The sequence below is a fragment of the Eptesicus fuscus genome, chromosome 16, assembly GCF_027574615.1.
Source record: "Eptesicus fuscus isolate TK198812 chromosome 16, DD_ASM_mEF_20220401, whole genome shotgun sequence".
NCBI lineage: Eukaryota > Metazoa > Chordata > Mammalia > Chiroptera > Vespertilionidae > Eptesicus > Eptesicus fuscus.
The window spans coordinates 15,223,994-15,249,521 of NC_072488.1; the positions used below are offsets into that span (position 1 = coordinate 15,223,994).

At 38.7% G+C, this 25,528-nt stretch overlaps 1 protein-coding gene across 4 annotated transcripts in view; it reads left to right on the plus strand.

Annotated features, from left to right (window-relative positions):
• The window catches only part of SPAST (spastin), a 48,959-nt gene extending 23,665 nt beyond the window's left edge, over positions 1 to 25,294 (plus strand). For 2 of the 4 annotated variants that reach the window (XM_008162259.3, XM_028140147.2), the window contains exons 8-17: positions 644 to 718; positions 2,258 to 2,329; positions 4,574 to 4,649; positions 4,866 to 4,957; positions 5,338 to 5,417; positions 9,145 to 9,187; positions 10,400 to 10,479; positions 11,900 to 11,970; positions 13,106 to 13,146; positions 24,106 to 25,294. In XM_008162259.3, coding sequence (XP_008160481.2) covers positions 644 to 718; positions 2,258 to 2,329; positions 4,574 to 4,649; positions 4,866 to 4,957; positions 5,338 to 5,417; positions 9,145 to 9,187; positions 10,400 to 10,479; positions 11,900 to 11,970; positions 13,106 to 13,146; positions 24,106 to 24,228 — 753 coding nt within the window. In that variant the 3' untranslated portion in view covers positions 24,229 to 25,294. Of the gene's footprint in view, positions 1 to 643; positions 719 to 2,257; positions 2,330 to 4,573; positions 4,650 to 4,865; positions 4,958 to 5,337; positions 5,418 to 8,528; positions 8,578 to 9,144; positions 9,188 to 10,399; positions 10,480 to 11,899; positions 11,971 to 13,105; positions 13,147 to 19,739; positions 20,363 to 24,105 lie in introns of those variants that run through there. The other 2 variants (XM_054728359.1, XM_054728360.1) reach the window with 2 other exon arrangements.
• Positions 25,295 to 25,528: the final 234 nt, after the last annotated feature.

The following is a 25,528-nucleotide window of genomic DNA, read 5'->3' on the forward strand; positions in this document are numbered from 1 at the left end:
GAATACAAGTGCTGTTGGTGGGGCTGGGGAGAGGTTTACAGGAACATATGTTCAGTTCTTCATACAAACTTTTAATCAGTTTCTCTGTTTTGGGCTGCCTACCTTACTGGTGCTTTCTCTGGTACCTGATGCCTTCACTTCCTGAGCTTTTCCAGGGTTTCCATTCATATCAGCATGCTCCTTGTACCTAGCTATCCCTTCACAAGCAGGCTCTTAGGTTTAGCTCCCTCAGCTCTGCTAAATAACTTACCACACTTTATCAGTTTCCCATCTACTAAAATTTATTGTGTCCTCTGTTGTCTCCTTTCCTATTCTTTCTATTCTTTTTCTTTTGAAGATTTTTATCTTTTTACTCATTTACTATTATTTTGGTGAGATTTTTAAAGGAAGTAGAGAAGCATACCGATGTTCAATAATATGGCTTGTTCAACAAGTCTGTTTTCATTTTGATCAATGAGGATTTGATTTTATTTTGTTTTCTTCTGTTTTTAATAATTATACTAGTTTATTGTGTTCTCCTTAGAGCTCTGGGCAGTTCTGTTTTGGTGGATGCTACTGAAAATGATTCTTTTTAGATGACAAATAATTCTTAAAATGTCTGGAAAAATATCTTCAGAATCATAATTGTGTGTATATGTTTAAGTTGTTCACAGGGCTTAGAACTCCTGCCAGAGGATTGTTACTCTTTGGTCCACCTGGAAATGGGAAAACAATGCTGGTAAGAATTCTTTTTAAATTTGAATGTTCTATTAAGATTTTAGGGCTAATAATTTAAAAAAAAATTTTACATAGTCCCTGAATCTATTATGATTTTTAAAAAATTTATCTTTATTGTTGAAAGTATTATAGATGTCATCCCTGAGTCTATTATTTATGACTTGCTTTTTCTTTTAAATATATTTTTATTGATTTCAGAGAAGAAGGGAGAGGGAGAGAGAGATAGGAACATCAATGATGAGAGGGAATCATTGATTGGCTGCCTCCTGCACAGCCCCACAGGGGATCGAGCCTGCAATGCAGGCATGTGCCTTTGGCCGGAATCGAACCCGGGACCCTTCAGTCTGCAAGCCAACTCTCTATCCATTGAGCCAAACCGGTTAGGGCTATAACTTGCTTTTTGTTAAAATAAACTTTTCTTAAATTTTTAAACTAGTTTCCAATGACAAAATAGATGGAAAACCATACATACTATTTTCGATAATGTGTTTGGGAAAATTAAATTTAACAGTGTAATTTTTGTTATTTTCCCAATTTATTTATTAAAAAAAAATACATTTTATTGATTTTCTTACAGAGAAGAAGGGAGAGGGATAGAGAGTTAGAAACATCGATCAGCTGCCTCCTGCACCCTCCCCCCACTGGAGTTGTGCCTGCAACCAAGGTACATGCCCTTGACCGGAATCGAACCTGGGACCCTACAGTCCACAGGCCGATGCTCTAGCCACTGAGCCAAGCCAGTCAGGGCCCAATTTAAATAACATTTTTACCTTAGAAGAGCTTACTATATTGAGCATCTTCCTAATCCTTGATTTTTTAAAATATATTTTATTGATTTTAGAGAGGAAGGGAGAGGGATAGAGAGATAGAAACATCAATGATGAGAGAGAATCATTGATTGGCTGCCTCCTGCACGTCCCTTCCTGGGGATTGAGCCTGCAACCCAGGCATGTGCCCTTGGCTGGAATCGAACCTGGGACCCTTTAGTCCACAGACCGACGCTCTATCCATTGAGCCAAACCAGCTAGGGTGATTTTTTTTTATCTTAACAGCTTTATTTAAATAATCAGCATGATATAGACTTTCTTCCTTTTTTTAAATTGAAGTATAATTGACACACAACAGATTTTTCCCCCGTAATATCCTTTTGCCAAAAGTTATTAGGATCTGGATACTTTCCTCCTGCATAGCTAGATATTCTAGAGGGAAAAAGTAAATAAGAAAGAGTAACTTTTTTCTTAGCTGTTTATCTTTCTATAACTAGGAAGACAATAACACCCTTTTTTTTCCCTTTTTTTTTTTCTTTTTTACCTCTCCCTATCTATTCTCCCTTAGGAAAAGAAGGGAGTGGAAAGAAGCACAGCCCTTCATAGATTTTTTTTGCTCATTTCTGAGAAGAGAACACATTGCCATATACTGGGGACCGAGTCATGCCTTATATTTTTAGAAATTCTTTTCTTGTACTTAAGTTGATCAGATGTATTTACCATTTTACAGCAAGTTATGGAACTAATAATATTTGCCCTTGTGATTTTTGAAGGCTAAAGCAGTAGCTGCAGAATCTAATGCGACCTTCTTTAATATAAGTGCTGCAAGCTTAACTTCAAAATATGTGAGTATTTTTTCCAGTATTTTCAAGTTTTAAGTTACTGTCTAAATGTTAATGTTAAGTGTAAATGTTAATACCATAAACCAAAATATTTGTCTGTGAGTTTTATACCTATTATTCAGAGATGATGAATATCACTCTTCATAGTAGAAAATCATGTGCATTTATTAAATTCTTTTAAAATTAGAATTGTTCTGTTAAATACTGTATTAGTTTGCTAGGGCTGTGTAACAAAGTACCATAAACTGGTTGACTTAAACAACAGAAATTTATTGTCTTACAGTTTTAGAGGCTAAAAATTGAAGATCAGATATTGGCAGGGTTCTAAATTTTGTGAAGTAATTAAAAGTAACTATAAAACAATACCTCTTTTCTTGGTTACATTTTGTTTCTTATGTGAAATTTTGTTAGTAAAATTGTCCTTAATGTACGTTTATCCCACCTTATAAACACTGTCTTGGGAGCTGGAAGAATGGGATTCCAATCTAGCTTTTACATACAGAGCAGGCCTTAAGAAAGTATCACTTCAGGCCTTACTTCATTCATAAAGTGTTAATGTCATAAGAGGTGATCTCTCAGCCTGCACCCTTGAAGCTGCTTACCTGCTCCGAGCCTCGGTTTCTCCTGTAAAATGGGGACAGTAACGTCACATACTTGATAGAGGGGCCTGACAAATAAGGAATGAGTGGGAGCAATCAGCCCTCGGCCAGCACAGGGAATCACTCAGAACTATAGCTGTCATTTTCAGTGCATCTTCACACTTTGGGATTGGCGGAGGAGGAAGTGGGATTGGAACCCACGGCCACCGAACTCCAGTGCTCAGACCTTTGTTACTCACGATCCATCACAGTGATGTTTGGAAAATAAACACCAGAATGAGTAAGACTAGTCAATTTTTGCCTTATTAAAAAACAACTTCCCCTCCCCCCCCCAAAAACAAACAAACAAAAAAAAACAACAAAAAACTACTTCTAGGGCATGAAAGAATAAAAGTGTCTGTGTATCATTTAGGAGACTTTTGGAAAAAAAAAAAAAGCCATGCCATTAATTAAAGCATTAATTATCTCACCTTAACAAGATCTCGGAACAGGAACTCCTAAGCTTCCCTCAGCGACTCGATAGTGTGTGAAAAGCCTGGTGCTGTCAATACCTCCATGGTCATCTTTCAAGAGTTGACCCTGACTCCCCTCAGTGTCAACATGGCTGCTGGATGCCAAGTATCACACCTTCCACTACAGCACCCCAAGCAGGAAGGAATTTCTCCTCATTCTCCTCCCCCTAATCAACAAATGGAAACTTTAACAGAGAGACTTCCCATAGGTCTTATTGGCCAAAACCAGATCACATGACACCCCAAAAACCAATTGCTAGCAAAGGAGAATAGATTACACAGCTGGACCCCAAAATTCTGGCTTCTGTTCAAGGAAGAACCCTGGCCCGCAGGGGAGCCCTGGAGAACCCCGGAGACCCTACATCTGAGGACAGGATAAGAATACTTGTTTTGATTATTCCAATCTGGGGCCAGATCTTTTTTCTTTTTCTTTTTAATGAAATTTTCAATAAAAAGAATAGATGCTGCCTAGGCCAGGATAGTTTTTACAGATTACCCCAAATCTCATGATCCTTTTGTTAGATGCTTTGGTGAATAGAGTGGTTTTAGTATGGTGTCTTAAGAGGTATCCATAGACCTCCTGAACTACCTAGAAATATTTTGATACTAATTGATAGTGATATTGTGAGAATAAGTTTTCAAGATGTTCTTAATAGAGCAAGTTTTGTTCAGTAGAGCACTTTCTAATTTACCTGCTTCTGCTTCTATATAAATATATATGTGTGTGATGTGTGTGTGTGTATGTGTGTGTGTGTATCCTGCAATCTAGGATTAAAGGAATAAGTACAGCATCTTTCTCTCCTCTCTTACTTTTTCTTCCCACTTGTTTTACCTTTGACTAATAGCTTTTTCATTCTCAAGTTTTAGGAATGCAGTTTTAAGCAAAACAGATATATTTTATTTTTATAACACTTAACGGACTGTATTAAATAATAAATAAATGACCTATTTTGAAAAAAATAAGGGATATTTCAGTAAACTCCGGTACCCTCTTCCTAATTCCTTAAACCAAATCTTTGGTTATTGCAAAGAAAGGAAATTAAATTCCTAGGTCCTAGACTTTCAATCATGAAAATTTAAAAGCTGGAATAATGTTACATTTTATAAATGTGATCATGTGTAATGCCTTCTTTTAGGTGGGAGAAGGAGAGAAGTTGGTGAGAGCTCTTTTTGCTGTGGCTCGAGAACTTCAACCTTCAATAATTTTTATAGGTAAGAACATGTTTACTAAGTTAGTTGAACCTTTGTGAAATATCCCTCCATATATAAGGGGCTTATTCAAAAGGAAAAGTTTTCAAGAAAAACAACGTTAAAGACTATGTAATGAATTGAATAGGATCTACTGTATTAATAACTGAAGTAGTAAATTAGATTAATCTCAGGTAACTCATATAGGTTGGCTTTTAATTCAAGTCTTATTTCCTCTAGATGAGGTTGATAGCCTTTTGTGTGAAAGAAGAGAAGGAGAACACGATGCTAGTAGACGCCTAAAAACTGAATTTCTAATAGAATTTGATGGTGTAAGTATTGGTTATGATATTTTTAAAGTAGTAAAATTTTAGCCGAAACCGGTTTGGCTCAGTGGATAGAGCGTCGTCCTGCGGACTCAAGGGTCCCAGGTTCGATTCCGGTCAAGGGCATGTACCTTGGTTTCGGGCACATCCCCAGTAGGGGGTGTGCAAGAGGCAGCCGATTGATGTTTCTCTCTCATCGATGTTTCTAAACTCTCTATCCCTCTCTCTTCCTCTCTGTAAAAAATCAATAAAAATATATAAAGTAGTAACATTTTAATGTATATATTTTCTTATTGATCCAAATTAGAAATACAGATATCTTTATTATGTTTTACTTTGTTATTACTTTCTCTGAAAGTACTGAAAAAAAATTTTTTGGCTTATAGGTACAATCTGCTGGAGATGACAGAGTACTTGTAATGGGTGCAACTAATAGACCACAAGAGCTTGATGAGGCTGTTCTCAGGTAGGAAGATTTATGTACAAACACACATTTATTACAGATATGTTTAGTCATGTCTTCATCTCATATATTTCTTATTTCTTTCACTCTGAATTTGAAAACTAAATTTAGTCTTTTCCACCTTATATTCATCCTCTGGCCTCTTGTTACCAACTAAAGTTTTTGAGGACAGGGCCAGCAGGATATTAGGAAAACTCTTCATTTTATGGCTTTAGGCAAACTGCTTATTTCTTCTGGGTTGGATTAAATTATTCTACAACTTCTAAATTGATTCTTACCTTCTTTTACTGGGTTTCATGAGAAGCTGATAAAAACAGGTTTCCTGGGAGTTATGTCATGTTTTCTGTTCTTACGTGTTAGAACAAATTTGTCCCCTTCCTACTGGGAGGACAGTTTAACTCAGCATGAAATTATTGAGCCTTCCTTACTTTTCCTGAGGAATCTATAACATTGTCCCATTGTTTCTAGAGTTGTATGTTGCAGTATAAAAATCTGAAGCCAGCCTACTTTCATTTTTAATTTAATTTTTTTCTTCTTACTGGATACAATTTCCAACTATTGAAATCTAGTGATTTGAAAAATGTGTTGATTGATCTGTGTTTATTTTTCCTGGGATTTGATGTTTGTTTAAATGATAGTTTGGAACCTCCTTTGTTTTGGGAAAGTTATTTTGAATACTGTCTTTGATTTTTTTTTTCCCCTAATTCATTTTTCTACTAATTTTTTCTCCTACACACAATTTATGCATTATGTCACATCTTTTTTTCTTCTATTTCTGTAATTTCCTCTATAATCATTTTAAACTTTCAGGTCTTTTTGTTTTGATTTGTCTGTTTTCAGTTTGTTGTCCTTATTTCTTATCTCCTTTCTGCTACTACTTTGGTAACCTTTGTTTCTCTGTTGGTTTTTGTTTTCTTTCTTATTGCTTCCCTTATCTCTGTGGTCCATTTTTTTGTCTCCCATTGTCTCATTTCCTTGAGCCTTTGTATATTAATTTTCTTGAGCCCTAGTATCGCAGTGAGCTCTTGTTTCATAGACTTTTTCCCATTAAATTATTATATTTCATGGAAAGCTATTTGGTTACAATTTTAACTTGCTCTATGGCAGAATTCTGTTTTACATGTTATTCATTTTATCTGTTTTATTGTATTCTTTTTTTAAAAATATATTTCTTTATTGATTTCAGAGAGGAAGGGAGAAGGAGAGAGAGATAGAAACATCAGTGATGAGAATCATTGATCGGCTGCCTCCTGCAAGGCCCCCATTGGGGATCGAGCTTGTAACCCAGGCATGTGCCCTTGGCCAGAATCGAACCCGGGACCCTTCAGTCCGCAGGCTGACGCTCTATCCACTGAGCTAAGCCGGCTACGGCTATTTATTGTATTCTTTACCCCTATTTTGACACTACTTTTTAAAAAATTGATTCTGTCTTTTGCCTGTTTTGCTTTATTATTTTTATTTGAATAAGGAGAGTTTTTTTAAAACCTAGTTTTGGAAGGATATTATAGGAGGAGAGCAAGAAAATTAAGATACCAAACAAGTATTTTGAGTTGTCCCATGAATACCCTGGACTGACAATTAGTCTCACTAATTCAATAGTAAAGACATATCTGATAAACAAGTGTTTGTGTGTAAATAAGACATCGGTTGGTTTAGTCTCCTTCAACTAATAAAGGCAGTTGGTCATCTTGCCAGACAGACTGATGTCTTCTTATGAAGACAATATGTCTTTGAGTTTCTTTGTTCAGTCTCACCTTCCTTGCCATTGCCCTGTTATTGGCCAAGGTTCACACGATCTATGGAGCCAGTCTTCACATGCTTGTTTAGATGTGGGGAGTTTGGTTTTATTACCCCTCAGAATATGCTCTGTCTTTTTCCTTTGGAAAACTCTGTGCTCTGACATCTGTCTGTAATCTGCAGTGTGTATCCTCCTTTCTCACTGTAATTTTCACTGCCCTATGCAGCCCTTTTTCATACATTTAAGTTATGTAAATGTTACCTGTTTTAAAATATATATTTTTATTTTAGAGAGAGGAAGGGAGAGGGAAAGAGAAAGAGAGAAACATGATGAGAGAGAAACATTGATTGGCTGCCTCCTGCATACCCGCCCACTGGAGATGGAGCCTGCAATCTGGGCATGTGCCCTGACTGGGAATTGAACCTGCGACCTCCTGGTGCAAGGAACAATGTTCAACCAATTGAGCTACACCAGCCAGGCTGTTACCTAGTTTCTTTATGATGAAATTTACTTTGCTGTTTTTGTTGTACTTGGTTTTAGTTGTTTTTATTTTCATAAAGACAGCAAATACGTTTTTATTAAAATTCTTATATCAGATACTTTCTAAAGCAATGGTCAGCAAACTGCGGTTCGCGAGCCTCATGTGGCTCTTTGGCCCCTTGAGTGTGGCTCTTCCACAAAATACCACGTGCAGGCGCACAAGTACAGTGCGATTGAAACTTCATGGCCCATGCGCAGAAGTCGGTTTTCTGCTCTCAAAAGAAATTTCAATTGTTGTACTGTTGATGTTTGGCTCTGTTGACTAATGAGTTTGCTGACCACTGTTCTAAAGTGTTATTGCTTTAAAAACATGCACATACCGCCCTAGTTGGTTTGGCTCAGTGGATAGAGTGTCCACCTGTGGACTGAAGGGTCCCGGGTTCAATTCTGGTCAAGGGCACATGCCCAGGTTATGGGCTGATCCCCAGTAGGGGGCATGCAGGAGGCAGTGAATCAGTGATTCTCATCATTGATGTTTCTATCTCTCTCTCCCTCTTCCTTCCTCTCTGAAATCAATAAAAAAATATATTTAAAAGAAGACATGCACATACCTAGATGGTTAACTTAATTCTGATGGTATTGAATTAAGGACTTTAAAATACTAACTAGAGCCCCAGCCAGTTTTGCTCAGTGGATAGAGCTTCAGCCTGTGGACTGAAGGGTCCTGGGTTCGATTCCGGTTGTGCCGCGCTAGCACAGCCAAGGGTGAACCTGAGTGGGGGCTGCTGAAAGGGTTAGAAAAGACAGACAAGAGAATGAAAGCTGGGTCTCGGTGGGACGCTGCTCCCTGAAAGACAGCGCTGATGCCCACAAGCCATGTCTTTATTTTATAGCAGATGCCACGAGGCAAAGTAAGGGCGTGGTCAAGATGTTTACAGCATTCTCGTGAGTTTTGATCCTACTCAATTACATGCACCCGATCAAGCTTTGTTTACTTGCAGCCTGTATCACTTAGGCACATGGGGCCACATGTTCGGACCATAGGTTCAAGCTTACAATTATAGCTATTTGCTATAATTGTGCAGGGAGGGCTCTGCCCTCCAAGCTGGGACTTGCATGTGGCCACGAGAGGACTGTGCCCTCTGGTCAGTCCAAAGCTTGAACATGTCCAAACACTGTAGCCGTGCCCCACACTGGTCAAGGGCACATGCCCGGGTTGTGGGTTCAATCCCCAGTGTGAGGCATGTAGGAGGCAGCCAATCAATAATTCTCTCTCATCATCGATTTTTCTCTCTTCCTCTCTGAAATCAATAAAAATATATATTTAAAATATTAACTAGAGAGTTTTAAAAGAGTAACTCTAAAAATAACTTTTACATTGATGAGTAAAATGCTTTCACATGCCTTGAGCATTATACTTAAAGCTTTTTTTTTTTTTGTCATTTACTACTTAAACTGAGGTACCTTTAAATTCAAAATTCTGTTTCTGAATTGCTTGAATCCTTCTTTTAGGCGTTTCACCAAACGGGTATATGTGTCTTTGCCAAATGAGGAGGTATGTATCTGTGATTTTTTTTTTTTTAAGCAGAAGCAAAATCACCTTGACAATATTGAGTCTTCCAATCCATGGTGCAACCACTTGGGAAGCAGTTTGGCAGTTTCTTAAAAAGATAAACATAAACTTATCATAAGACCCAAATATCTACCCAAGATAAATTAAAACAGCCTATCTAATAAAAGAGTAATATGCAAATTAACCATCACTCTGCTACACCCACAAGCCACTCAGGAGTGAGTATGCAAATTAACCCAACCAAGATGGCTACAGCCACAGAGAGAGCAGGAGGGAGGCTTGGGTTTCCCTGGCGATGGAGGAAGCCAAGCTTTCCGCACACCCTGGCCAGCCCAGGCCTCTGCTCAAGGCTACAAAGTTTCAATTATAGAAGATACATAAATCACAACAGAAATGGCTGCCACCACAGAGCAAGCAAAAGGCTTGGCTCCATTCCAGGCTACAAAGTTTCAATTGTAGAAGCTAAGCTGGTAGGCGGACATCTTCCAAGGTGTCCTTAGCACTGCCACAGAGGCAAGAGAGGCTCCTGCCACCCCCATGTGCCCGGCTTCTGGCTTAGCGGCTTTCCCCCTGTGGGAGCGCACTGGCCACCAGAGGGCATTGCCTTTGTTGAGCATCTGCTCCCTGGAAGTCAGTGCACATCATAGCAACCTGTCATTCCGCCTTTTGGTTGATTTGCATATTGGCCTTTTATTATATAGGATGTTCAGAAAATTCTAGAAACATAAAGCAGATCCATGATTTGCTAAGGCTAAGGGTCAGAGTTAGGATTAACTGCAAACAGGCATGAGTGAATTTTCTGGGGTGATAAAAGTGTTCTAAACTGTATTATGGTGATGGTTGCAAAACTCTGAAGTTTATTAAGTCATTGAATTACAATGGGTGAGATTCATGAATTCATACTTGTATAAAACTTTTGTTTTTGTTTGTAAGTTATATTGTCTAGCTCAGACCCTTAATATCCTTGGTAGAAACAATAGCTATGTCCTTAGTGCTTTATTTGAATTATCTTCACCTCTCTCAGGAACTGTCAAGAAAAGGGTAGTTTTAAAGGACATGAGTGAGGCTCTAAAAGGTAGAGTGATTTGTGTAAGATCATTCAGTTCCTAAATGAGAATTAGGATTTGAACCTGATTCCTGGTATTTTATTAAGCTAATTCTTAGGACTAATAATTCTTTAACGTTTCTTTTCAGACACGACTACTTTTACTTAAAAATCTATTATGTAAACAGGGAAGCCCATTGACCCAAAAAGAACTAGCACAACTTGCTAGGTGAGTAACTTGATTTGGTCTGTTTTACAGTCTTTTTTTTTTTTTAAGAAATCTTTTTCTGTTTTGTTTAAAGTAAGCTCAAGTATAAAATGAGTAGTGTCTCATCCTCTGCTTCCTTTACCTTCTTTCTTATCTCTTATTCTTATACATATGGTACCTAAATTTCAATTTCTAGATCCTATACAAGACATGACCTAAACATCTATGATGGTACTGTATTCCTTTTATAAACTTATTAAAACTTATAAGTGGTATTAAAGTAATTTTTAAAATGTAAAATATCTCATATCTGCCCATACCAACATACATTTTCTTATAAACTTCTTTTGCATTACACATAATTTTCTTTAAATTTTACATCTTTAATTTTTTTTTTGAATGGTACACTAGTAGAAACTGAATATAGGAGATGCATTTGTGAATTTTAATCACTGGAAAAAAACATCATGAAATAATATTCAGTAAGTATGTAAGTAGCTAGTAATTTTAGTATACATTGAGTTCCTAGATAAGAATGAAAAAAGAACAATGCATTACTTTGAAATAGTTGAGATCCTTCTTTGTCATTCCAATAAAGAATTGTGCTAATAATGTTTGATCTGTGTACTAATTTAACATAGTACACAATAAGTAAATGCTTTCTTCCCCTGTCTTGTCTTCCTCTTTCCCTTTGCCTACCTAATCCTTAGTTCCCTTTGATAATCTCTTGGCTACTCAGGATTCTCCACTGTGGCATCCTATTCGGTGTGCCTATTTTTGCCAATGACTTCTATCGCAGACCCTTCCTTCAACCTGTTAGTCCTATATTTTGAAAAATCTACTTTGTGATGTATTATAGAATTATACAACTAAAATCTATATAATTTTATTAACCAGGGTCACCCCAATAAATTCAATTAAAAAGCTGAAAAAAGAAACATAAATAAAAGTGGTACACTTTAATAGAAACTGAATATAGGAGATACCTAGTACATTCATGAATTTTAATCACAAATAAATAAGTACTAAAAAATAATAATAACATAAAATAATCTCCTTTGGCCCTCATTACATCAACTCAGTGCTCTTTGTCAAGACAAAGACTCACTAACTTTAGAGAAGTGACTGGTTATGTCTCAGTTGGCCAGCAATGGCTTATAGATGTTACTTTCCAGGGGACATGTTTACAATTTAATGGAGCCTCCTGGAGGTATAGTGTGCGTTAATCTAAAGGAATGGTTGTAATGATGCAAATTTGAGGCATTATAAATAAGGAGACAGCAGCAGACTGTTCTGTTTGATTTTAGTAAGTGGGTCTTTCTGTGCACTTAAATCATACAGCAGTCTGCTTAAAGACAAAGTAAAGTAGGTTTTACCTTCTTACACGGAGAATTTAAATCTGCAAAGATGAAAATAATTTGCTCTTTCTACTCATTCTCAGAATGACTGATGGATACTCAGGAAGTGATCTAACAGCTTTGGCAAAAGATGCAGCTCTGGGTCCTATCCGAGGTAGGTATACAAGAGCTGGGAACATTTATACCTCTTCATGAGACCATTTTAGAAGTTTAAGAAGTCTCTATTAGTGGGAAAGCCGTAAAGCTGTGTCAGTGGAAAACTTTAAATAAAGTATTTTCTAGATTTAAGTTCAGCAAACTTTTCTGTGAAGAGCCTGATGGTAAATATTTTAGGTTTGTGGGCCATCTATGCTCTACATTGCATATTCTTGTGTTTTTTTTCAAACAATCACACACACACAAATGTGAAACTATTTTTAGCTCACAGACCATACAAAGATAGTCCAAGGGTCAGTGGACCATGACCCCTGTTCCAGACAACAGGGTTCACTTGTTGATAGTAGCTAAGAAGCAGAAAACTCAAAGAAAAAGAAAACTTTTTCAAGCAAGCAAGAAAGAATACTAAAGGGAAAATGTTCTTAACTTTTTTTGGTGCTTTACATTTCAGTATTCTAATATCACTTGAAATTAATGTGTCTAAGGGAATTCATGTAACTATTTATACTTTTATCATTACATGTTAACTTTTGAAGACTTGCAGAAAAATGTATCATGCATTGCTATGTTTTGATTCAGGATAATTTGTTGATTCTAAAATACCACAACTGATCACTTTTAGGTTAGATTAAACTCACTATGGTGTATAACTTTAGAATAGATGTTCTGAGTAACTTTTCTAAGGCCAGCATAGGCAGGTATGCACTTAGATTACTTACTGGCTATGATGATAAAATAGATCATGGGACATGCTGCTTTGGAGAATAATAAATGTAACTTTGAGAATATATTTTGTGACACTAAAGTATTTTAGCCAAACTTTCTTGCTGCAAACTATGTTCAGATAGGGCCTCAGAAACAATAGCTAATGTATAAATCATTTGTGTTTTTAGAATATTTTAGCTATTTTCTGAAGCAGACAAAAGTTGTTAGATTTTTTTAAAGCTAGTGCCTTTTGTAAAGAACAAATTGAATTAAGTTTACTCTCAAATTTGTAAAACTTGTTTTTGACAATATCCAAAGAAATTGAATGTTTTATAGTAACTCCTAAGAAAGAATATTATTCTAAGCATTTATACATTGTATGTGCTCTAATATATACCTTTTAAGTGGCTGCCTTTTATATTTTGCAGAACTGAAACCAGAACAAGTAAAGAATATGTCTGCCAATGAGGTATATACTATATTACAATTGTCTTTTCTTGGTTTTGGTTCTCTATATTGTTAGATACATGTTTTGTCTGGATTTTATAGTTTATTTGATTAGAAACTAGAAAAAATTAACTTTGCCTCATTTAAAAAAATAAAGGCCTTCCCGGCCAGTATTGCTCAGGGGTTGTCGACCCATGAACCAGGTGATCACAGTTCAATTCCCAGTTAGGACACATGCCCAGATTGCAGGCTCGATCCCAAGTGGGGGTCATGCAGGCGGCAGCTGATCAATGATTCTCTGTCATCATTAATGTTCCTATCTCTCTCTCCTCCCTTCCTCTCTTTGAAATCGATGAAAACATATTTAAAATATATATATAGAGAGAGGCCTATCCAATTACAGTATCTTATATTGTTCATTGGTAATGGACAAAAATATTGTACACATTAATTCCTTTTCTAACAATTTATAGTACGTAAAAACTAAACAAGAAAAGTATAGGAGACGAAGATTTTATACATTATGAAAATAACTTGGAACAGATTAAGCCTTTGATGTTCTATTTTGTTAGTTTTTTTTTTTTTTTTAAAATATATTTTATTGACTTTTTACAGAGAGGAAAAGAGAGGGACAGAGAGCTAGAAACATCGATGAGAGAGAAACATCGACCAGCTGCCTCCTGCACACCCCCTACCGGGGATGTGCCCGCAACCAATGTACATGCCCTTGACCGGAATCGAACCTGGGACCTTTCAGTCCGCAGACCGACGCTCTATCCACTGAGCCAAACCGGTTTCGGCTATTTTGTTAGTTTTTTAATGTTTTCCTCCTTATAAAAGCAATACAGTTAACATCATAATGCAATTTACTATATTTTCTTAATATGGTAGACCCTCTTATGAAATGCTAAAGAATTTATTTTGAAAAATACTGCCTGCCTATGAAATATAATTTGGAAATGCAGAATAATAACTGTGTGAATAAACTTTTAAAATCAACTTGCATTATATTTGTAACTTACCTGTCATATATATTTTTTTGCTGCCCAAGTTTCAACAGCTATTGAGGAGACATTGAACTCTTTTTTTTTTTTTTTATAATATATTTTATTGATCTTTTACAGAGAGGAAGGGAGAGGGATAGAGAGCTAGAAACATTGATGAGAGAGAAATATCGACCAGCTGCCTCCTGCACACCCCCTACCGGGGATGTGCCCGCAACCAATGTACATGCCCGTGACTGGAATCGAACCTGGGACCCGTCAGTCCGAAGACCGACGCTCTATCCACTGAGCCAAACCGGTTTCGACGAGACATTGAACTCTTAACAGAGAATGAGTACATTTTGACAGTCCTCTTTCTTCAAACTTTTAAGTAAATTTGATGTTGTCTTCAGGCATTTGTGCATGGTGGTTCATCACCTACATTACTAAGAAAATCCTCACACTTCTTGCAGCCACCCTTTCATTTTAACAGTCTAGTTTGCCTAAAGTGTATTTGGCTTAGTTAATGAAGCTTAGAAATAGAGAATTCCACATACCCACTCTGATGTTTAACTACTATACCTTAAAAATCACATTTAGGACTTTGGCTGAGTGGTTCAGTTGGCTTGTGTGTCCTCCCGTACACCAAAAGGTTGCAGGTTCGATCCCCAGTCCAGGCGTGTACAGGAGGCAACCTCTCTGTGTTTCTCTCTCACATCACTCTTTCTCTCTCTCCTTTCCTCTGTCTAAAAATCAATAAAAACATATCCTCAGGGGAAAATTAAAAATTTTTTAAAGTCACATTTCAAGTATAAATTCCAAGTCCCTTTTATCTGATTTATAATTTTAATTACATGTTTTTCTAATTTTTTAATATATCAATACTATACAATTTGTATTTCCAAAATATCTTATGGATTTTTAATAGTTTAAGTATAATGTATTAACAATATCCTATAAACATATTGCTTTTTAAATGTTCTTATACTCATAGCATAAACCTAATAGTTCTTTTCTACAAAAAGTAAGCATCAGGCATGAATTATTTCTTCACACAGCACTCACTCTGATTTGGATCAAGGAGAGGTAAACTTGGTATCTCATAATCTGGCCTCCTAAATTAAAGTTGAGGAAAGGCCTTCTGTCTGACATTTTAGACCTCTGTGTTTGTCTCTTGAAACGACCATATAGACCGGCCAGCATGGCTCAGTGGTTGAGTGTTGACCTATGAACCAGGAGGTCACAGTTCGATTCCTGGTCAGGGCACATGCCCGGGTTGCAGGCTCGGTCCCCAGTGTGGGGCATGCAGAACGCAGCCAATCAATGATTCTCTCTCATCATTGGTGTTTCTATCTCTCTCTCTCCCTCTCCTTTCCTCTCTGAAATCAAGAAAAATATTTTTTTTTAAAAGAAAGAAAGACCATACAAATAAAGGAACCAAACAAGGCAATAATGAGCTAAAACCACCAGCTGGCAAATAAATTTTAATAAGGAGTGGTATGCAAGTTCTCAGTTGACTTCACAGGCAAAATCCACTCAGCCCCACATTTGCAAGTGTTCTTCATTCTGTCTCAAGCTGCTAGGCCATGGCACTTTCTATGCATATCCCTGAGGAAGGCCACTTGCTTGTACATAAAATAGAATGCTTTGATAAACTTGCATTAATATCTTATAATAATTTTATGAAAGCAAGTAGGTGGCTGCTTAGAGAATAGTAGAAATTCTTAGGAATCTTTCCATTATTTCATGAGAAAGAGATCTGTTTACCATTGATAGTGGCTCTGTTAACCATTGTATATGTTTTACCCATCCTGAGAATATTCACAAAACCAAACTTTTTTTTTCACAGAACAAAGTCAACCCAAATATAGTTCCTGTTTATTTGAAGAGTAAAAAAATTTTGAGTCTATATTTTTTTTAGTAACTTTTATGCTCTTATGATTATGAAAAAAGGTAGTAATTCTGTTTCTGTAGGTATTCTGTAGAGGCCCAGTGCACGAAATTTGTGCACGGGTAGGGTCCCTAGCTGCTGCTGGCTAGGGCCTCCCTTCCCCTGGCTTCTGGCCAGGGTGGGACCAGCTGGGGGTAGGGGCCTAGGGCTGTTGGCTGACCGGCCCCACCCCCTGGTCGAACTCCCGGTCAAGGGGACAATTTGCATATTAGGCTTTTATTATATAGGACTAGAGGCCTGGTGCATGAAATTCATGCACAGGGTGGGGGTGTCCCTCAGCCCAGTCTGCACCCTCTCCAATCTGGGACCCCTGAAGGGATGTCCGACTGCCCGTTTAGGCCCGATCCCGGTAGGATTGGGCCTAAACGGGCAGTCGGACATACCTCTCACAATCCAGGACTGCTCCCAACTGCTCACCTGCCTGCCTTCCTGATTGCCCCTAACCGTTTCTGCCTGCCAGCCTGATCATCCCCTAACCACTCCCCTGCCAGCCTGATTGATTCCTAACTGCTCCCCTGCCAGCCCGATTGCCCCTAACTGCCCTCCCCTGCAGGCCTGGTTCCACCCAACTGCCCTCCCCTGCAGGCCTGGGTCCCCCCCAACTGCCCTTCCCTGCAGGCCCAGTCGCCCCCAACTTCCCTCCTATGCCGACCTGGTTACCCCTAACTGCCCTCCCCTGCAGGCTTGATCGCCCCCAACTGCCCTCTCTTGCAGGCCTGGTCCCTCCCCTGCTGGCCATCTTGTGGCAGCCATCTTTTGTCCACATGGGGGCAGCCATCTTGTGCATTGGAGTGACAGTCAACTTGCATATTACTCTTTTATTAGATAGGATAGGATAACAAAAATTTACCCGAAAACTTAGCAGCTTAAAACATTTATTACCTCACATTTTCACAGAGTCAGGAATATGGGTGCAGCTTAGCTGAGTCATCTGATTCAATCTCTCTCAACAGGGAGCAAAGTGTTGGCCCATAGTCTCTTACAAAGCTGGAAGCAAGATGTTGGCTGGCAGTATAATCATTGCAAGGCTCAACTGGGGAAAGATCTGCTTCAAAGCTCACTCATGTGATTCTTTGCCAGATTCATTTCTGCTCATGGGTTGTTGGGCTGACAGCCTCAGTTTTCTCTGGCTATTGGCTGAAGGCTGTCTTCACTTCCTTGTTACATACTCCTCTCCAACATAGTAGTTTGCTTCATCAAAGTAAGCAAGTCAGGAAGACAAGAAAGAGTGCCAGAAAGATGGAAGCCATAGTCTTTATACTTAATCCTGAAGGTGAAATTCCATCACTTTTGCTGTAGTCTTCTATTCCTTTTTTTTTTTTTTTAATATACTTTTACTGGTTTCAGAGAGGAAAGGAGAGAGAGAAACATCAATGATGAGAAAGAATCATTGATTGGCTGCCTCCTGCACACCCCCTACTAGGGATTGAGCCCACAATCTGGGCTTGGGCCCTTGACCGGAATCAAACACAGGATCCTTCAGTCCACAGGCCAACGCTCTATCCACTGAGCCAAACCAGCTAGGGCTGTAGTCTTCTATTATGAGGTCAGTTTACATTCAGGGAAGGGATTTCACAAAGGCATATAATAAGAGGTGGAAATCATCAGAAGATGCCCACCACATGTGTAAATCAATTATAATTTTTTTTTATGTTTAAAGGGTCACACTTGGCCAGTGAAATCTGTTTTTATATGAAGACTAGAGACCCGGTGCACAAAATTCATGCATGGGGGTGTGTGTCCCTCAGCCCAGCCTGCACCCTCTCCAATCTGGGACCCCTCAAGGGATGTCCGACTGCCCGTTTAGGCCCGATCCTACCAGGTAGGATCGGGCCTAAACGGGCAGTCGGACATCCCTCTCACAATCCAGGACTGCTGGCTCTCAACTGCTCACCTGCCTGCCTTCCTGATTGCCCCTAACCACTTCGGCCTGCCAGCCTGATCACCCCCTAACCCAGTGATGGGCAACCTTTTGAGCTTGGTGTGTCAAACTTCGCCAAAAAACTGAGCATAACTCGGGTAGTGTGTCACTTTGAGGAAAAAACTAACTCCAAGACTCTAGTCGCAAATGTTTCATCCTCAGGAGCAGCAAATGTTTCATCCTCGGCATGCAGCCGCGTGTCATCAGAAATGGCTACACGTGTCAGTGCTGACACGTGTGTCATAGGTTCGCCATCACTGCCCTAACCACTCCCTTGCCAGCCTGATTGATGCCTAACTGCTCCCCTGCCAGCCTGTTTGCCCCTAACTGCCCTCCCCTGCAGGCCTGGTCCCCTCAACTGCTCTCCCCTGCAGGTCTGGGTCCCCGCCAACTGCCCTTCCCTGCAGGCCTGGTCGCCCCCTACTTCCCTCCTCTGCTGACCTGGTCACTCCTAACTGCTTTCCCCTGTAAGCTTGATCGCCCCCAACTGCCCTCCCTTGCAGGCCTGGTCCCTCCTAACTGCCCTCTCCTGCTGGCCTGATGCCCACAACTGCCCTCCCCTGCAGGCCTGTTAACTCCTAACTGCCCTCCCCTGTTGGCCATCTTGTGTCCACATGGGAGCAGCCATCTTTGACCACATGGGGGCAGCCATCTTGTGTGTTGGAGTGATGGTCAATTTGCATATTACTCTTTTATTAGATAGGATAGAGGCCTGGTGCGCGGGTGCGGGCCAGCTGGTTTTCCCTGAAGGGTGTCCCGGATCAGGGTGGGGGTTCCCTTGGTGTGTGGGGTGGCCTGGGTGAGGGGCCTGTGGTGGTTTGCAGGCCAGCCACGCCCCCCGGAGACCTAAGCGGAGGCCCTGGTATCTGGAATTTATTTATCTTCTATAATTGAAACTTTGTAGCCTTGAGCGGAGCCAAGCCTCCTGCTTGCTCTGTGGCTGTAGCCATTTTTGTTGGGATTTGTTTACCTTCTATAATTGAAACTTTGTAGCCTTGAGCGGAGGCCTGGGCCGGCCAGGGTGTGCGGAAAGCTTGGCTTCCTCCATTGCCGGGGAAACCCAAGCCTCCTGCTCACTCCATGGCCGCAGCCATCTTGGTTGGGTTAATTTGCATACTCACTCCTGATTGGCTTGTGGGTGTGGTGGAGTGATGGTTAGTTTGCATATTACTCTTTTATTAGATAGAATGAACCCTCTCAGCACTACTTCAGAATTTTGAAAAGCACTTTTGCTTTCTGTGGGCAAGGCATATCTTAAATTTGCCTCTCCAAAGACATGGAATCAGCAACTCTGGTTCTTTTTTTTTTTTTTTAATCCTCACCCAAGGACATTCTTATTGATTTTAGACAGAGAGAGGAAGGGAGAGAGGGAAAAACATCGATGTGAGAGGGCAACATCGCTCAGCTGCCTTCCTGTATGCATCCCAACTAGGGATCGAACCTGGACCTTTCGATGTATGGATGATGCTTCAGCCAAATGAGCCACCCTGCCAGGTCAAACCCTGGTCATTTTCATGAAGAAGAATATTAAAACTCTGTGTATAGAAATCTTCTTTGCTGGCAGTGAGCAAAATCTAAAAAGTCAGTCTGTCCTGCAAAGCCACCGTAAAGTTCAGGTTTGAGGACAACAGACAGTTCTGAAACTGGGGTAAAGGTGAGAGTGAAATAGGATTAGTTGAAAGTCTATTTAAGAAGCAATTAGACACCAGATCCAATTCCCCACATAATACAGCTGGGTAACTCTCCTTTTACCAAAACAGGACCTTTTAAGAAAACTAAGAATAAAGAAGAACTTCCTTAACCCCTTCAAAGGCATTTAGTGGTTGCTGTGATACTCTGCCAAGATTTCCCTTCAGGACTGTGGAGTCTTCTTAGCTGGTGGAAAGGTTGGCAGCTGACAGCTCTCAATTGAATCACTCTCCTGGCATTGCCTTCAGGCCAAAAGACTCTTCACTCAGGGTCATACTCAGTACCTGAGGGCAACCCTTATCCAATGCCTGGTTGATGTGGGGTATGAAGGCCAGGCCCCTTTGCCTCAAAGTAGGACAACTCTGAAAGGCATGACTATACCAGGAGGAAACAGAACGTGGAACTTTTTTTTTTAAAGAAAAGATACCATTTATTTTATCAGTAGCAAAAATGTAAAGTACCAATGATGAATATTTTAAAAGATATCTTGCTTGGCTGGTGTGGCTCAATTGGTTGAGCATCATTCCATTGCCAGTTTGATTCTCTGTCAGGACACATACCCAGATTGAGAGTTCAATCCCCGGGTCAGGGCACATGAGGGAGGCAACTGATTGATGTTTCTCTCAGATCCATGTTTCTCTCTCCCTCCCTCTCCCTTCCTTTCTCTGTAAAATTAATTAAAAATATATATATTTTAAAAGATTTACAAGTCTTTTCCTGAAAAAATTATATTGAAAAACATTTTAAAAGATTTTAATAAATAAATGGGAGGATATACCACATCTTTGGATTTGAAGATTCAATATAATAAAAATGTCAGTTCTTTTTTTTTTTTTTTAAACATACTATCTTGGTTTTTATTAGTGCTGTGTTAATACAAGAGCCTGAAAACACATATATTTTTAAAATACCATGTCCTGGCCAGTGTGTCTCAGTAGTTAGAGTGTCAGCCCTCTCACCTAAGGGTCAAGGGTTCAGTTCCAGCCAAGGACACATACCTCAGTTGTAGGCTGCATTCCCATGGGCACATGCAGGAAACAACCAGTCGATGTGTCTCTCTCACTTCAATATTTCTCTCTCTCTGTCTCTCCTGCTCCCTTCCACTCTAAAAATCAATGGGAAAAAAATATTCTCGAGTGAGTATTTACCCAGGCCCTGGTCAGGGCATGTGTAGTAGGCAACTGATCCATGTTTCTCTCTCACTTCAATATTTTTCTCTTCTTCCAACCGCTCCCCCCACCCCCCCCCCAACCCGCCCTGCCCTTCCTCTCTCTGGAATCAGTGAAAAGAAAGAAACAAACAAAAAGGTATCTTTGTTATTTATTTTCCCTCTTTGTTGAACAAGCAAAGTTGCTTTTTCCTGTTGTAAACATTAGTCTCTTTACTAACTTTAAATTACCATACATAGATGTATGTTTACATACACCAAATTATACACTTAAATTAGAATTTCATCAAAAGCTTTTAAAACCTTAATTTAGCCCTAGCTGGTTTGGCTCAGTGGATAGAGCGTTGATCTGTGAACTAAAGGGTTCCAGATTCGATTCCGGTCAAGGGCACATGCCCAGGTTGTGGGCAATTCTCTCTCATCATTGATGTTTCTATCTCTCTCTCCCTCTTCCTTCCTCTCTGAAATTAATAAAAATATATTTAAAAATAAACATCCGGAACCGGTTTGGCTCAGTGGATAAAGCCATCGGCCTGCGGACTGAAAGGTCCCAGGTTCGATTCCAGTCAAGGGCATGTACATTGGTTGCGGGCACATCCCCAGTAGTGGATGTGCAGGAGGCAGCTGGTCGATGTTTCTCTCTCATCAATGTTTCTAGCTCTCTATCCCTCTCCCTTCCTCTCTGTAAAAAATCAATAAAATATATATTTTTTAAAAATAAAATAAATAAATAAAACCTTAATTTATATAACAAATTATATTCAGCAAATATCATAGATAATATCCATATTACATTCATCATTTTTCTTCCCTTTGGACTTTGGGAAGAGCCAGTGTATGTTTCACAGTTAAATAAGAAACATGTAGGGTTTATATAGTGATTACGAGGTAATAATAGACCCTTTTTCTTTTTTGACTAAGATATTTCAGATTAGGCTACAAGTTACAAGTATAGGTGATTTTCTTATTCTGTGCTCTTGGAGATACCAGAAAGGATGTCAAGTAGTTAGACTGGGTTTCATAAGAGTAATAGAAAGAAGACGACTATTAGATGAATATCATTTTTTTCAAGTTTTGTCTCAAATTCTTGAACTTCTTTTGGGGCAAAATATTGGTGTATCTACAAGTAACAATTGTTTAATCTGCACCTAAGGATTTTTTTGGTGGTTTTTTTTTTTTTTAATTGATTTTGAGAGAAAGGGAGAGAGAAAGAGAAACATGGATTGGTTGCCGACTAGGACTCAAACCCCCCACTTATTAGTGTACAACTGAATTCGCCAGCCAGGGCTACTGACAGTTTTTAATACTAGTCATTTTGTACCCAATTCCATTTCGCCTTTTGAAAATCCTTAGGTAAATATAGGTATTTTTGAACTCAGCATTATTTTATTCTACATTCTTAAAGCCAGTTATAGTGTCAGCAATAAGACCACATTAATATAAAAATGCATTACAGCCCTAGCTGGTTTGGTTCAGTGGATAGAGCGTCGTCCTGTGGACTGAAAGGTCCCAGGTTCGGTTCCAGTCAAGGGCACATGCCCGAGGCTGTGGGCTCAATCCCCAGTAGGGGACGTGCAGGAGGCAGCCAATCAATGATTCTCATTACCGATGTTTCTGTCTCTCTCCCTACCTCTCTGAAATCAATAAAAATATATATTTTAAAATGCATTATAAGCAGTATTAATGTTAGAATATTTCAGATACAAGCATCATACATATTGTAGTTAAAAACAACATTTGCTTAGCCCTAGTTGGTTTGGCTTAGTGGATAGAGCATCAGACTGTGGACTGAAGGATCTGGGTTCTATTCCAGTCAAGGGCATATGCCTGGGTTGCTGGCTCAATCCCCATTGGGGGGTGTTCAGGAGGCAGCCAATCAATGATTCCCTCTCATCATTGATGTTTCTATTTCTCCTTCCCTATCCCTTTCTCTCTGAAATAAATAAAAATATATTATTAAAAAAAAACAAAAAAACCCACATTTGGTTAAAAGTCCTACATGCTTCTTATAAACCTCCCTTTCCTTTCTAATAAACCTAGCATGAATAGAGTATATAGTGAGACTTGAGAATGTAAAATTCTATGAATCTATAAACAGAAAAAATTGGAAGGAGATAAGGAGTAGTTGTCTATCTAATGGTGGAACTGTGAGTGAGTGGTTCTTTTTCTTGTCTATATTTTGTCAAATTATCTCTAATGAGTGTGTCTTGTTTTGATAATGGGAAAATATGATTTAAAATGTTAATACCTAAGAAACAAAACATATGTAATAAAAGTATATTAGTATAGCATTTTTATAAGATTTCTTATATAGCAATCTTATCTAATATACAAGATGGGGCAAAAGTAAGTTTACCGTTGTTCATATTGGAAATAATACAACCATTTATATATATATATATATATATATATATATATATATATATATATATATATATATGCCTAAGCAACTGTTATGACCAGACAACTGGCCGGTAGCTATGACATGCACTGACCACCAGGGGACAGACACTCAGTGCAGGAGCTGCCCCCTAGTGATCAGTGCGCTCCCACAGCCAACCTCCTGTGGTCCCTCTCTCTCCCCTACCCCCGGCTGGATGGCCTCAATCGGCAGCCAGACCGAGGAACCCCACCCGTGCACAAATTCATGCACAAGGCCTCTAGTCTATAATAATAAAAGTGTAATATGCTAATTAGACCAGACAGTCAACAACCTTCCGGACAACCTTCCAGATGAAGCTGGGGCTGCAAGGGCCAAGGCAGGCCACCGCAGCTGTGAGGGCCATGCCCCTTGCACGAATTTCGTGCATCGGGCCTCTAGTTAATAAATAATAATATAAGAATAAACTCTATGTGTCCCATACTTACAACTATAAACCTACTTTTGCCCCACCTATATGTAAAATAAGATGATTGGCATGATTTTAAAGAATTCATCTACTGCCCTAGCTGGTTTGGCTCAGTGGATAGAGTGTCGGCCTGCGGACTGAAAGTTCCCAGGTTCGATTCCAATCAAGAGCACATGCTTGGTTGCAGGCTCTCTCCCCAGTAGGGGGCGTGCAGGAGGCAGCCAATCAATGATTCTCTCTCATCATTGATGTTTCTGTCTGTCTTTCCTTTCCTCTCTGAAATCAATAAATATATATATTTTTAAAAAATTCATCTACATATGTTTCTAACATTAATAAACAGCATCATTTGATCCATTTTGGGGCTAACTACTGTATGTGTTCATCATTTGTATTTTCATGTGCTTTTTAAAAATCTAGATGAGAAATATACGATTATCTGACTTCACTGAATCCTTGAAAAAGATAAAACGCAGCGTGGGCCCTCAAACCTTAGAAGCATACATACGTTGGAACAAGGTCTTCGGAGATACCACTGTTTAAGCAAATACCTTTGTAAGCCTGCAGAACATTTTCTTTTCAAGAGAGAAACACCATCTTCAGTGAGTAGTTATCAGCTACAGAAACTCAGCCTAAGTTTACAGGACTTTTTAGAGTCTTATAATTATTTATGCATCCCAGAAGATAAACCATAAAACAAATTTAAATAAAATATACAATGCAAATGGAATATTTTGTTTCAGGCCTTCTTGCCTTGATAGTAATGGCTATCCCGATGGGCAGTGTAAGTTAGAGCTCAATAAACACTGGTTCTGGTCTTCTTTACCAATTTAATCAGAATGTAAATAATAATTTATATACTGTGTTGCAGATGAAAGTATTCAGAGACAGTAAAGGGTGAAAGACACAACAGCCGTTGGTTGTCTTCTGATGTCTTTTTTTAAAATAGTAATTTTTCCATTTTCCTCTCCTGTTGTCTTTACTATAGGTGATTGGAATGCCAAACATTTTTTTTTCCTTTTCTTTTTACAAATTGTGTGCCAAATGAAACTTTCTTCTGTGTAACAGAAATAGGAAAAAAGGATTTTGAAGGCTTTTTCTCCATAAATCTACTGACATTAAACAATTGTGTTCTTTTCACTTTTTTAGTTTTCTAGTACCTTTCTACCAATTTATAAAGCAATATGATGGCAACAAAATAAGTCTAATAAAAGAGGAGAAATTTGCAAATTTTGCGTCACTCTGTCATGCAACATGTAGATCAATCCTTGTGTGACCACAGTACTTTTTTTCTAATATATTTGCCAGAAATCTATTGTAGACTGTTAACTTATTGCTAATGGAATTTATTTCCTGCTAGAATTATCCTAATTCTTAAGAAAGCCAATTTTAACAGCTGTAAAAGTGGTTCCTGTGGGAGAGGAGGGAAGTACTGGGAGCTAAGGTATTCCTAATTTATTGATTATTACTTACTTCTTACAGGATAATGTTAAGTCAATGGATCTACCATCTTTTATTGTTTATAATTATTAATCCCAACAATGAAACTTTAAAACTTACTGAATTTTTATAAATTGCATACATTTTATAGGTTTCTTGTGCTCACTTTGTTAACAAACAAGTTGTAGTCTGTTAATCTGCCTTTTGTTCCCCCAAAATGTACAGTAATTCCATTTCTTGTTTGTATAAGTATGCCTGAATTTTTACTATAAAAATGTCATTGTAGGAAGTAGAGACTCGTATTATGACCTTTTAAATATTGTAATAAAGGCAAATAGATATTTGCCCTTAGTTTACTGGTTAAAAGTTTGTTTACAGAAATTTTCTTTGGTGCTTTTATGTA